The following is a 13,068-nucleotide window of genomic DNA, read 5'->3' as shown; positions in this document are numbered from 1 at the left end:
AACCCCTGCTGCCCCGCCGTAGGCCCCCGCAGCCTGTCCAAGACACCAGAGCACCCAGTAGATAGGGTTGGGAGTGTAGGGTTTGCAGTCAGGATAGTAGGAGAGACGGGAAATTTGGAGCCGACCCGAATACAAGGCATCGTAAAGTCAGCGTTGGGTAGATAAATACTATACTTGGTGTGTAATAAATATTAGGTGTGAGGATATGTGACTGCATTTAAAATACACCCTCCCCTTTGTCTCACTTGTCATTTCTTCGTCTCGGATGTATCAGACGGAAGCTGGCTAGCTTCCAGAGGGGCTTCTCCCGTCTTCTTTTACGGTTTCAGAGCCAGCTTGATGTCGTTGCACGTTGTAGTTGTGTTATTTCAGCGATAGTGGAGTATATCGGTAGTTTTCTATAACTCCACGGATCCCATGTATATTTTTCTTCTTTGTCTCAATTCTTCCATAAGTAGTCTCTACGCGTGAAGTGTGTAAATATTGGTTGATTACTACATTGCCACTGTTAAGATCACCCACAACACTTTACTATACGTTAACTAAACAAATGACACTAAAAAATCAAAACGTAACTAAGTAATTGTTAAATTTGGTAAATATTTCACACTGTAACTGCTTTCACTGTAAGATAAAACTGAGGCTAGCATTCTGAAGATATTGTAGCACAGTTCTCAGTTTTGTTCAACCGGCTGCGCAGCGCATTCTTGATGATGATCTACGAAGAGGGTTGAGTTGAGCACTGTTTAGATAATGAGTTATTTTTTCTGTTGCTTATTCTCGTTGATAGTTTCATTTCATGTCATTCTTTGTGAACTCGATGTATTTCTTATTTCTTGACAGACGACAAACACGTGAGGTTTAGTGCAAACAGTTTGAGTGTCCATAATATGAGCAGACTTGGCGAAGTAATAAGGGCTCCAGTAACGTTGTCCTGTTGTGGGTAAGTGCAGAGTAATGTAATGGTGTTGCTGGTTGTAGACGTCTACGGCGATATGTTTGATAACACGTCCGCTGATGGGATAATTAAGAATGAATAACGTTTTAAAGCGCCGATGCAACTATGTATTACCATTTAGGCAAATAAGGGTTTATGTATTTCTTTGGTATCTTCTTGTGACATCTATTTCTTCGAGCTCATAAAAGACCCTCACAATTTTAGGCCCATACTTTCACGGTGCATCCATTCACCACAACACATATAGCATTAGATACACAAGTTCACTTAAGGATAGCACAGATAATAACAACGACAAATTATGGTAGTAATAGTCACTTCATCATCTACACTCGAAATCACTTAATAAGTACTATACTTCTGTTAGTACCTACTATTTTGACTACCACAAGTACCACAACACTAGATCGCGCCCGTATGTATTCATGTAGGTACCTAAAACTGAGAGAATAAAAATATAGTTTAATATAGTTGGCCGGTTTAGTCTGGTCTGGTAATAAAAGCGATTGTTATTTTTTTCTCTAGTAGGTAGCGTGGGTTCGAATGCCAGATGGGGCCTATTGTCTTAGTTATAAATTTGCGTCAGGAATTTGGAAAGACATTTGTATGAAAAGATTTAATGGGGTTTGCAGTTATACTATGGTCGGGCGGCCGGCCGTTAAACAACCCTATATCAATAGAGTATTGCATAATTTATATCCTTTTTGACCGTGTTTGGCAGAATAGCGGTGACTGGAGGCCAGATGCGTGCGTCTTTACAAGGAAATTGTCTTGGTTTTTTTAAGAAAGTAATTTATCCTTTTCTTTAATGGGAAGTTATTGGCTTCGTTTATGGTTTGGAAGTGCAATGTATTATGTTGTAAAAGTTGCCCAGATAGTTCAAGAAAACAGCCCGTGTTTTTTTTCCTTTTTTTTGAGTCTCAGATACTTGTTTGGTATTTCCAGCTAGCTATGTATCATTGGGGGTTGAGTAAGTACCTAAGGTGCTATTATGTAAAGCTAAGTAAAGTGAAGTTAGTATCCACAACATTATAGGTATGTTTTCCAAACTAAGATATTTCGTTACAGTTCCTAGTTAAAACGGTACCAAAGGTATGATATAAAGTGTTATACAGCGCAAAAGCAATGGTAATTTTAATGCTGACAACCTGGTCAAATAGACATCGCTATCGGTTTTATTGAGACCAACATTACAGGCCTTCTTAAATCAACTTTCCTGTCTTGTGCAGAACCGTAGCGCTAGTTCTAGACACATAACTTAATTAACTAATATGAACTATGCGGCCCATGGAAATTGCGTAGTGGAAATTTTAGCTAATATAGTTTAATTGAGGTACCTGGACTATGTGACCTGTCTTACCTACCTAGTTACTAAAATAGTCAGGTATAATTTTATGGTAACGTCACGGCTATCGCTCAACGGTTCTGCAAGTCAATGTTAACTTTTGTTCTCGATTCATTAATTTAAAACTGATCAAATAAGGCGTTACTTAATGTAACTTAAGATTAGATTCAATAGGACTATAAGATTAGCTTAAATATAACTGAAATTGGTCACGTGACTGGCTCTTTCAGGCTAGTGACAAATAACCTTATCTTAAGTCGATGCTAGATTATAGATTTGAAATCAAAGTTAGGTAGGTGTAATAATAATAAGTTACTTAAAATGATAGCGTGTACAAATGATAGGTATACATTATTGAATGTTTCGCTTGGTTATTCTTAAAATAAATTTAGTATTAAGTATATATGTTTAGTACAGTTACATGATATTTGTATCCGATTTACATTTTGTTACCTCGCCTAGAAACAAATAAATAATTACCATTAGATTGAACTATGTGGAATACAAGCATACTATGTGTTGTGCTTATTAAATAGTAAATAAATAGTCGCGTTATATAAATTAGGCACAATGTGTATAATTAGCTAAACTGGGCGTATAATTGTAATCAGCTGATATCCCTTTCGTTGAGGCTTAACAACTTGGTCAAGCTAAATCTAGTTAAATAGGCACCTAAACCTAGGAGCACCGGTGTTAGCGCTAAGTAAGACAACAGAGATGGAACGAGCTCACCAATTTGGTCGCAATGAAGGTGTAGTTAGCATCAGCCGCTGCTTCTCGACGTTGGGTAGTAGGCGCCGGGCCCAGGTTGGGTATGGGCGGCGCGACGACGAGAGCCACCGGCACCCGGCTTGATTCGCTACTAAGTACTCCTAAGTATAGGTATTTAATCTAACACTGTCTCTAAAAATTGAGTAACTGTCACTGTAAGTATGTAAACACACTGCACACGCCTGTGGTGCGGGAAGAAGCTCGTAACTCGTACTGCGGACTGTCTGTTTGGATGCCACTGGGTGTTTTTGGTCTCGCACTGTCTCTACAAATTGAGCAAATAAGAAAACACACGGCACACTCGTAACGCGAAAACTATAAGCTCTATACATTTTAACACTACTGTCACAAAAGTCTGAAGTTAGGTACAGCGCGTCGCGGGAGCTTTGGTCGGGTCGGGGCGCGTCGGCGGTATTTAGATGCACGTGCAGCGGTTGCACTTGAGATCTATTGTTTCGATGGGTTTTTACGCGTTTATGAGACTTGCTCCGGACACGACCGTCCACCACGGCGTCCCAAATGGTTCTCCTGGTTCATGGAAACACATTATCAACTAGTGCAAAAATCATTCGGAATTACCCTAGTGCACCTTATGTTACAACAAAGAAAGAGAAGGTCCTTCTCGTGTCTGATTGTTTCTCCAATATCCAAAGAAGGGTTTGCGGTTTGTCTTGTCAGCGCCATTGATATCGTACTTTCTGGATCCTTAAAGTTATAACCGCATCTTCAACAACAAAATGTAACCTTACATGACAGTAGATCAAACGCCCGCTTTCGCTTCGCGCTGAAACTCTGTTCCATGACCAGGTAATCCCCTACACTCGGCAGCGCCATTTCTGTCATACATTTCTCAGTTCTAACAGTTTAATCACATTTCTAGAAACGTAATGTCAGGGTACTTACATGAGACTAGATCAAACGCCCGCTTATCATCAGCGGCGACTTTGATTTGGCACGTAAGAAGATTGACCCTCGCGGGCGGTTTGTTTTCGTCCGCGTGGAAGATATCCAAATATCCCTCAGCTGTGACCCGGCACCGTCGTTTCTGCCACACTCTTCGGACTTTCCCTTCGGACTTTTTGAGCAAATAACCGCTCCGTGTGACGCCATGTTGCTTATCGCCTTGAAGTTGGTGTAGCGAGTAACCGCCTAACGATGACGCTACCTAAAAAGAAGTTGATGTTAAATATTTAGTGATTTTAAAGTTTGATTTAATGCTAAGTAATGCAGATTTGTGAAATACCTACTTATGAATTAAAACGAGTTGGATAATTAGATGCCTTTTGAAGATAAGAGATAGCAAAGGAGAAAGTGGAACAGTTTATTTATACCTATCTAGAAAGAAGATAAGACTTCAAAGTGAAGTTTGGAGGCAGATAATGAGTGTGCAGGACATATATTATTATTCAAAATGTAGGTACAAATATAGTACAAGTAACAAAAGGCACAATGACTGTAACCGTTTATTGCACTTCCGCGCAGTTATCGTGCCAGCAGTTATCTCCTAAAAAATAAATAATATATGTGTTTTTCTCATTTTATACGTCGGTACTTTACTCGTCATGTGCCTGAATAATATTTGGAAAAGTACGCGGGATCTTAGAACGTGTTTTACATGGCGCGACTATTCCAAACATTACTATATATAAAGTAAGTACAATCGGAAATTATAGTTTCTAAGACTTCACTTTAATTTGTTAAACTTTCTACAATTAATCCATGGACTAGTATTTATACTGTGAAATGTCGCTCCACGCACTGAGAGTTAGCAATGTTTAGCATCTCGCGAATGCGGAGTAGGATGTCTAGACAACCGCGCATTTTCCTTTGGCATGCGGCCGCGTTGTTCTATAGTACTCAAATTATACGGCTATTATACTCAAACACACCCACTTCATCAGATATTTTTTTAAATTTCACGACGTTTTCTACTGAAGAGATGGGCGTGCAAGAGACAACATTACTGTTCCAACCTACCTCCCTATCCTGCGGAGCAGCTGCCCGCAGCATATTCCGCAACTCCAACAGCCTCTTCCTCTCGTCGTCTTGCTGCTGCCGAATCTTCTGCAGTTGTACACTCAAATCCGCCACATACACTCCAAAATGCTCTATCGTCTTCAGTCCATCTTGGAAGTAGTTCGTCTGCGCATGGTAATATTCCACCAAATGCTGTAGTAACTCTATGCCCTTCTTCGTCTTTATCTCGTTGAACTTTATCAGGTACTAAAACAAGGGGATTGAGTCAGTATTTAATAGATGGAAGAGCGCCAGCATTCGCAGCGGCTTAAATTGAGTACGCAATTGATATAGCAAATAGGACGCGTGTGCCGGACGCGGCATGCGGACTGTCTGTGGAAACGCACAAATATTAGATGCCCTTCCGCGAGTTAAAATTACTCTTGATGACGCGTAAACGCGCATCCCCGTAGGAGTGTGCGGTTGTGCAATAATAATACGGTGCGCGACCTTGCACAACTGTTGGCGACTCGCCGGCTGGCGTCACAGCTTATCGATATCTTACATCATTAGACTTGTGTCGTTCACGAACTATGAACTGTAAGGAATACAATCCCATCAATGACCGAAATGAACTGAATCTTTCCGTGCTCTGTGAATCGGTCTTTGCTGATTTAGTTCAGTATAGGCGAGCGCGAGCGGTTTGGATCGAGAACGAGTGTGTGACTGCGCCGACCGAGAGCGAGCTATTTAGCAAAGCGACACAAAAACGTCAAGTTTCATATTAAAATTCGGTTACTTTCAACCTTTCGGCCCGGAATTGTTATTATCTGTGGAATATTCGTATCATTTTGACACTAGTCGATCCCATTCGTTCTGATCTTTCCTACCGTAGTGGTCGCTGGTCTGACTGAACTAAATGAGCAAAGACCTAAAAGAGCGAACTAGTTCGTGGGAGCGATTGAACGAGATCGGAGCGCTCCGATCAATGAACGAAACGGCACAAGCCTATACATCATTATCATATCAAAACTAATAGTAATAGTTACCTTAGTTTAGTAATTTTATCTAGATTCTAAAGTGAAATAAATGGTGTGGACTGTGGAATTTTGTTTTGTTTCGAATTAAATGCGTGCCTTTTGAGAATTTGTTTCTCTCTGTAAGTTTAATTTGCCGTGGGCATTTGACACCAATAACATTTAAGGGCATAAGAAATAAACAAACTAACCAAGCAAGCTCTGCGCGTTGAAATTGCCCTTACAAAATTTGAAAAGAGTTCTATAAAGACGGATATGAACATCCGGCCAAAATTACATTTTAAAATAAGAGCAAGTAGCGCATTTCCTTCCTCTCTAACTAGTTGATAGTTTTTTGTACAGAACGGAAATGTACATCAAGGAAAATCCGGCATGGACATAAAAAACTGAGCTACTTTATCGATTGCCGTAACATTGAATACTCTCATCCGATAAATCTCAGCCGATATTCTTCAACAGCAACGATTAATAAATGTCCAGATAATCGACCACTTTAAATTTATTACCCACGTGTCTTTGTACCCTTTTTATCTCAGGTGAAATGTTGTGGAAGAACGTGCACAGGAACAAAGCAAGGGTCAGAACTGCAGCGGCCCTGCGCGGCGGGCGCAAGGCCGGTCGTCGACCTGACGCCCGTACCGCACCGGCGGTAGGGCTTCATTTCATTTCTATTTTATTTTTGTAAGCCACAAAGGCTCGCCAATCGGAATCACAGACGGACTTTATGAACTTCAGCTCTTGTTTAAAAACGTCGGGGTTTTTGTAAATGTAGGAGAGTGAAAATGAACTGCAGTTCGAAATGAATGTTTTTGAAAAATCATTTCTTGTTTTCAGTGCATTTAACAGCAGAAGATAAACTATCGTACTAGCTGTTTCTGTTATTTTACGAGTCAGCTTGAATGAACAGCTACGTAATAATACCTATATTTAAAAGGGTTAATAACATTATTTTCTTGTTAATGGATGATAAATGCTAGAACATACATACATACATACATACATACAATCACGCCTGTATCCCATGAAGGGGTAGGCAGAGCACATAAAACTACTTAAGTTTCAGTGCCACTCTTGGCAAATAAGGGGTTGACAGAAAACGAAACTGTGAAATGCTAGAACAACCTTAAAGAAAATCTCAATCGACATTGATATAGCAGCAAAAACGCGACGCGACGACGCAGCTAATCAATTTTCCGAGAACCATAACTCATGAACCGAAGAATGACAGGTATAAACAATAGAGGTATAATCCGTATAACCAAAATATACCTACTTTATGCATAAACCAATCAAACCTCCTACATGTATTTATTACAAAGGCTTTTGTTCAATTAAGTACCTCCATCAAATCTGAAAAATCTCGCAATTAGCTACATACATCCAGTGCGGATTGGCATACAGATTCTCGCCAGTTGCTAATGGCACTGAAAAGACATAGTGTCTTATTAGAATATCTAAGACAAGTGTCTTTAAGTAATAATGACGAAAGCCTGCCACCATGGAAGCAAGTCAACATATGTGAGTGTGTTTAGAAAAACGTCCCACTTTGTCGGTTATCATTAAGGCGAGATTTATTTGTATCTTCACTACATTGTATAAAACAAAGTCGCTTTCTCTGTCCCTATGTCCCTATGTATTATGCTTAAATCTTTAAAACTATACGCAACGGATTTTGATGCGGTTTTTTATAATAGATAGTGATTCTAAAGGAAGGTTTACATGTAGGTATAGTACCCGTGCGAAGCCGGGGCGGGTCGCTAGTTATATAAATAAACTGAAAACGCGACTTTATAGCGATCGACAAAGTGGGACGTTTTCCCGTGCACAGCACTCACATATTATTTAAATTACACCTACAGTTCATGTACCTACAGTAAATTTCATAAAAAAGTTGATAACTAGAATTTGTAGACAGATACTCTCCGTCCCGTCGTTTCCGCTACGTCCACTCCGTTAGTCAAATGGTTAGTTTGAGGAGAGGATCTGATTGCGGCCAGGAAATGAAACCAGCGGAGCGCAGCAACGTCGCAGGGGCTACAATACCGACTCCGTAAATTGTGGATTGCTGGACTAAATACTTGGCTGGCCGTGCGAAGCAGGACAGAGAGCGCTATGACAAAAAAAGGCGATATATTGTAAAATGTACAATATTTATCGGCAAAATTGTACACTTTACTCATACTAAAAGACAGTAAAAGTACTTGTTTCAGTTAGAAAATCTAATTAACTGTCGGTTCATTAAAAAACATATGGAAGAAAAAGCTTTTTCAATTAGTAATGATTTTTTTTCTGATGCTCGTTTAGGAAAAACCGCGCGAAGCACAGATTTCGGAGCTCTTATTATGTACAATTTGATAAGCTCACTCTCATAAATGCGGTAAATTTAAATTCCTAATTAGGGATTGCAGTACCGGTACTGTTTTAAAGAACCGGGATTTTCGGTACCGAAGCAATATGGAACCGGGATTTCCCGGGATTTTCGGTACTTTCGGGACTGGTCTAATTATTTCGCTTTTTCAAATAAAACAACATATTTTTAGGGATTTTACGCCTTTTGTTATTATATTTCTAGAACCGAGCCGTCCCAGCTTCGCTCGGCGTATTATTTTATCTGTCTTTTTTTATTACTTATCGGGATTCGGGAGAACAAGCAAAAAATTGTGAGAATTCCACCTAAACCCGACAATCTGGCAACCATAAGGCACCAATGGTTACTGTTGCAATACATTGCACCGATTAAGTGATCTGCCATTACTGGGAGATGTTTAATCGCTTAGTAAAAGAAATGACAAATACTACTAAAGAAATATAATAAGTTAATAACTGATTATAGATCGTCAGTAAAACCTCACAAAATTCCCCAAAGACGTCATTTGAAGCAAAGGATGTAAAGGTAACAAAACATTTGAGCTAGTGCACTATTTTATTGCTAATCAGAGGGAACGTTCTCGAGAACGTTGGTCGTTTTCTGGAATTTTTTTGGAATACCGCAATACCACATTTATATATAAACGTTTTTTAAAAGTTTACATGTTTATAGCGGTTATCTTTAAAAGTTAGTCATAAGCCATCGCCGACTTTTTTTAGACCTACATATTATTATGTATATGGATAAGAGGTACAATTCCACCATAGGTTATTTTGTTATATTTATGTCGATCGGTATGGGCAGGGTTTTCGATTGAAACTCTTAAGCAGCGTCATTTTTACCGACTTGATTAGCACATATCGTCATGTTTTAATCAATTTATAACAATTTATTACAAAACCTTGGGAGGAAGGTTTACCTCAAGAATCACTATATTCATACATAGGTGAAAAACGTATGAAAATCCGTTTAATAGTTTCTGAGTCTATCGCAAAATTAGCAAACACACAGACATACGCGTTGGGAGACTTTCTTTTATAACATGTAGATAAATAAGTCAAATGAGAAATAAGATTGAGAGAGGAAAAATAAATACACAAATTAATATAACAAACCTTCACCAAAAATACAAAACTCCACTACCGACTAGCGGGACTAGCTAGAGTATCGCGGTGGCTACGTCAGCCAGTCTGCCACTGCCACCCGCTATTAAATAGTTATTAGGCGCGTGTTACTGTACCTACGCCTATTTTTTAACTGTATAAATAATATAAATAGAAATAAATACATTTTGTAGCAAAAAAGTCATTAAAAAGTATTTCCCGAAAGTACCGAAAGTACCGGGATTTTTCAAGTTGATTTCCCGGTTCTTTGCTTGGCCAAAAATCCCGGGAATTCCCGGTACTTTCGGTACCGGTATTTCCCGGGAGCAAACCCTATTCCTAATATCTTGTACTTTAGGCCCATTAAACAATATTTATCATTTAATCCTTTGAAATTGAGAAATTGAAAGTAAAACGAACTCAATTTTGTCTTGAAAATACATCGAAACAAGTGATCATTTCTCCGAAAATCTACATGTTATCGAAGTTATTTTAGTATATAAATAATCTGCACAATGTGCTTAAATTGCTGTTATCCATTTGTCGTTATAATATTTTATCATGATTTTTTGCCAATTTTTTGAAAACTAGCCTTCCTGTCGCTATTTTACCGGCGACGGACGCCTGCTATTTCAGTGCCGCGCCGGAGCTCGAGGAGGTGAGACGTATGTCACTTCGCTCTCCGAGTTTTCATCGCAAACGTCGAGAATATTTATCGTTGTGTGGGTCGGACGCCTTGTTTATACACGGGCTATCCTCGCATTGTGTGTGTGTAAACAGCGACCAACGAATTTGATCCTAGATCCGTAAATATTTGCTTTTGTAATATTTTGTTATGTTTGAATGTTAAAGTATTACAACGTTATGATGATAAATATGTGAAAATTACAATACGGTCAAGATGATAAGACACATCAAGATGGTACTCGGGATCTGATGATGGAGCCAGAAGGTGGTCACCAGTACCAGTGAACCATGTAAGTAAACGACTTCGTGTTTAGGCTCGTTGGGTTCGTCTCAACAAGACCTTTGACAAGAGGTGGTACTCAGGGTCTGATGATGGAGCCAGATGGTGGTCACCAGTACCAATGAACCATATAACTAAACCACTTCGTATTTAGGCTCAATGGGATCGTCTCAATAAGACCTTTGACAAGAGGTGGTACTCGGGATCTGATGATGGAGCCAGAAGGGTGGTACTCAGGGTCTGATGATGGAGACAGATGGTTGTCACCAGTACCAATGAACCATATGACTAAACCACTTTGTGTTTAGCCTTATTGGGTTCATCTCAATAAGACCTTTAACAAGAGGTGGTACTCAGGGTCTGATGATGGGGCCAGATGGTGGTCACCAGTACCAATGAACCATGGAACTAAACCACTTCGTATGTAGGCTCATTGAAATCGTCTCAACAAGACCTTCGACAAGAGGTGGTACTCAGGGTCTGATGATGGACCCAGATGGTGGTTACCAGTACCAATGAACCATATGACTAAACCACATCGTCTTTAGGCTCATTGGGATCGTCTCAATAAGACCTTTGACAAGAGGTGGTACTCAGGGTCTGATGATGGAGCCAGATGGTGGTCACCAGTACCAGTGATCCATGTAACTAAACCATTTAGTAATCAGGCTCATTGGGTTCTTACTTCTTCTTAATAAGACCTTTGATAAGAGGTGGTACTGAGGGTCTGATGTTGGAGCCAGATGGTGGTCACCGGTACCAATAAACCCATGTAACTGAACCACTTCGTTTTTTTATGTTATTCAAATATGCGAGTTGATTTTTGGTGACCACAATCTCTCTCCATCATCAGACCCTGAGTAACACCTCTTGTCAAAGATCTTGTCGAGACACCCAATGAGCCTAAACACGAAGTGGTTTAGTCATATGGTTCATTGGTACTGGTGACCACCATCTGTCTCCATCATCAGACCCTGAGTACCACTTCTTGTCAAAGGTCTTGTTGAGACGATTTCAATGAGCCTACACACGAAGTGGTTTAGTTCCATGGTTCATCGGTACTGGTGACCACCATCTGGCTCCATCATCAGACCCTGAGTACCAGCTCTTGTCAAAGGTCTTATTGAGACGATCCCATTGAGCCTAAACACGAAGTGTTTTAGTCATATGGTTCATTGGTACTGGTGATCACCATCTGGCTCCATCATCAGACCCTGAGTACCACCTCTTGTCAAAGGTCTTGTTGAGCCGAACCCAATGAGCCCAAATACGAAGTGGTTTAGTCATATGGTTCAATGGTACTGGTGACCACCATCTGGCTCCATCATCAGACCCTGAGTACCACCTCTTGTCAAAGGTCTTGTTGAGACGAACCCAATGAGCCCAAATACGAAGTGGTTTAGTCATATGGTTCATTGGTACTGGTGACCACCATCTGGCTCCATCATCAGACCCTAAGTACCACCTCTTGTCAAAGGTCTTGTTGAGATGAACCCAACGAGCCTAAATACGAAGTGGTTTAGTTACATGGTTCATTGGTACAGGTGACCACCATCTGGCTCCATCATCAGACCCTGAGTACCACCTTGAAGTAATTAGAATTATATTTGACTTATTTTATCATCATATTAATATATACTTTACTCTAATACTTATCATATAACAAAAGCAAACATTTGGGATGGGATCTACTTAAATATGATCACAGTTTATAATTATTACTTTAAATTTTTAAATAAATTTTAACGTAATTAATATTATTTTGCGCTATATTCTAGTCTTTTCGTACAAAATAATGTTTATTAGAAATCAAAAGTTTATATCGAGATAGTAGATTGTGGTTGTTATCAAAATTCCATAGGAAGGATCAAGATTGTTTTGTCCATTATTGTAGTGCGAGCGAGCGATAAGACGTGCTAGAAAGGGTCGGCATATTGGGCTCGCGCGGCGGGTAAAATACCTAATTTCGCCCGACGCCGAAATGTTATAACGCTCTTAAGTTATAATATTGCGCGTACTTTAGCGCCAAGGTAAAGATGAAATTGTAGCTAGATTAATTCGAGGAACGGATCTGATTGCGGACAGGAAATTAAACTAGCAGAGCGCGGTAACGTCGCAGAGGCTAAACGCAATACTGATGACGCGATTGAAGGGAGCAATGGGCTGAATACTGATCTAGCCTCCAGCCAAGGAAGGAGAAAATTAAAAAAAAAAAACTATTATTTATTTTAATATGAAACTTCCAATCAGCTCCAATCTTTCATAGAGCAAATTGGGGGAGCGAGAACGACATGTTTTTGTCACTGCTAACGACTAACGACATGCAAAAATTGTAGAGATAAGAAAAAAGAAAGACGAGATTTTTGTATGCAGCAAGTCTTGCTGTCTAGGAAATATACAGTAACACCTTCCGGCATCATAAAATATAATTGGAAAAGATGAAATAAGATCGAACATTATAACATGTAGAACCTCCGTAAATTCTGAGCGTAGCAACATAAAGAAAAGTCGAGTGATAAACTATGTGTGACAGATCAGCTTATAGAATCTCTATCACGCAAGG

At 39.6% G+C, this 13,068-nt stretch overlaps 1 protein-coding gene across 4 annotated transcripts in view; it reads right to left on the bottom strand.

Annotated features, from left to right (window-relative positions):
* The window catches only part of LOC125225866 (arfGAP with SH3 domain, ANK repeat and PH domain-containing protein), a 115,922-nt gene that overhangs the window by 20,698 nt on the left and 82,156 nt on the right, over window positions 1–13,068 (bottom strand). For all 4 annotated transcript variants that reach the window (XM_048129740.1, XM_048129741.1, XM_048129742.1 and 1 more), the window contains exons 5-6: window positions 5,052–5,297; window positions 3,978–4,239 (exon numbers count right to left, since the gene is read on the bottom strand). In XM_048129740.1, coding sequence (XP_047985697.1) covers window positions 3,978–4,239; window positions 5,052–5,297 — 508 coding nt within the window. The remainder of the gene's footprint in view (window positions 1–3,977; window positions 4,240–5,051; window positions 5,298–13,068) is intronic.

The sequence above is a fragment of the Leguminivora glycinivorella genome, chromosome 4 (assembly GCF_023078275.1).
Source record: "Leguminivora glycinivorella isolate SPB_JAAS2020 chromosome 4, LegGlyc_1.1, whole genome shotgun sequence".
Lineage (NCBI taxonomy): Eukaryota > Metazoa > Arthropoda > Insecta > Lepidoptera > Tortricidae > Leguminivora > Leguminivora glycinivorella.
The sequence above is the reverse complement of the archived record's forward strand: the minus strand, read 5'-3'. Positions and strand labels throughout refer to the sequence as shown.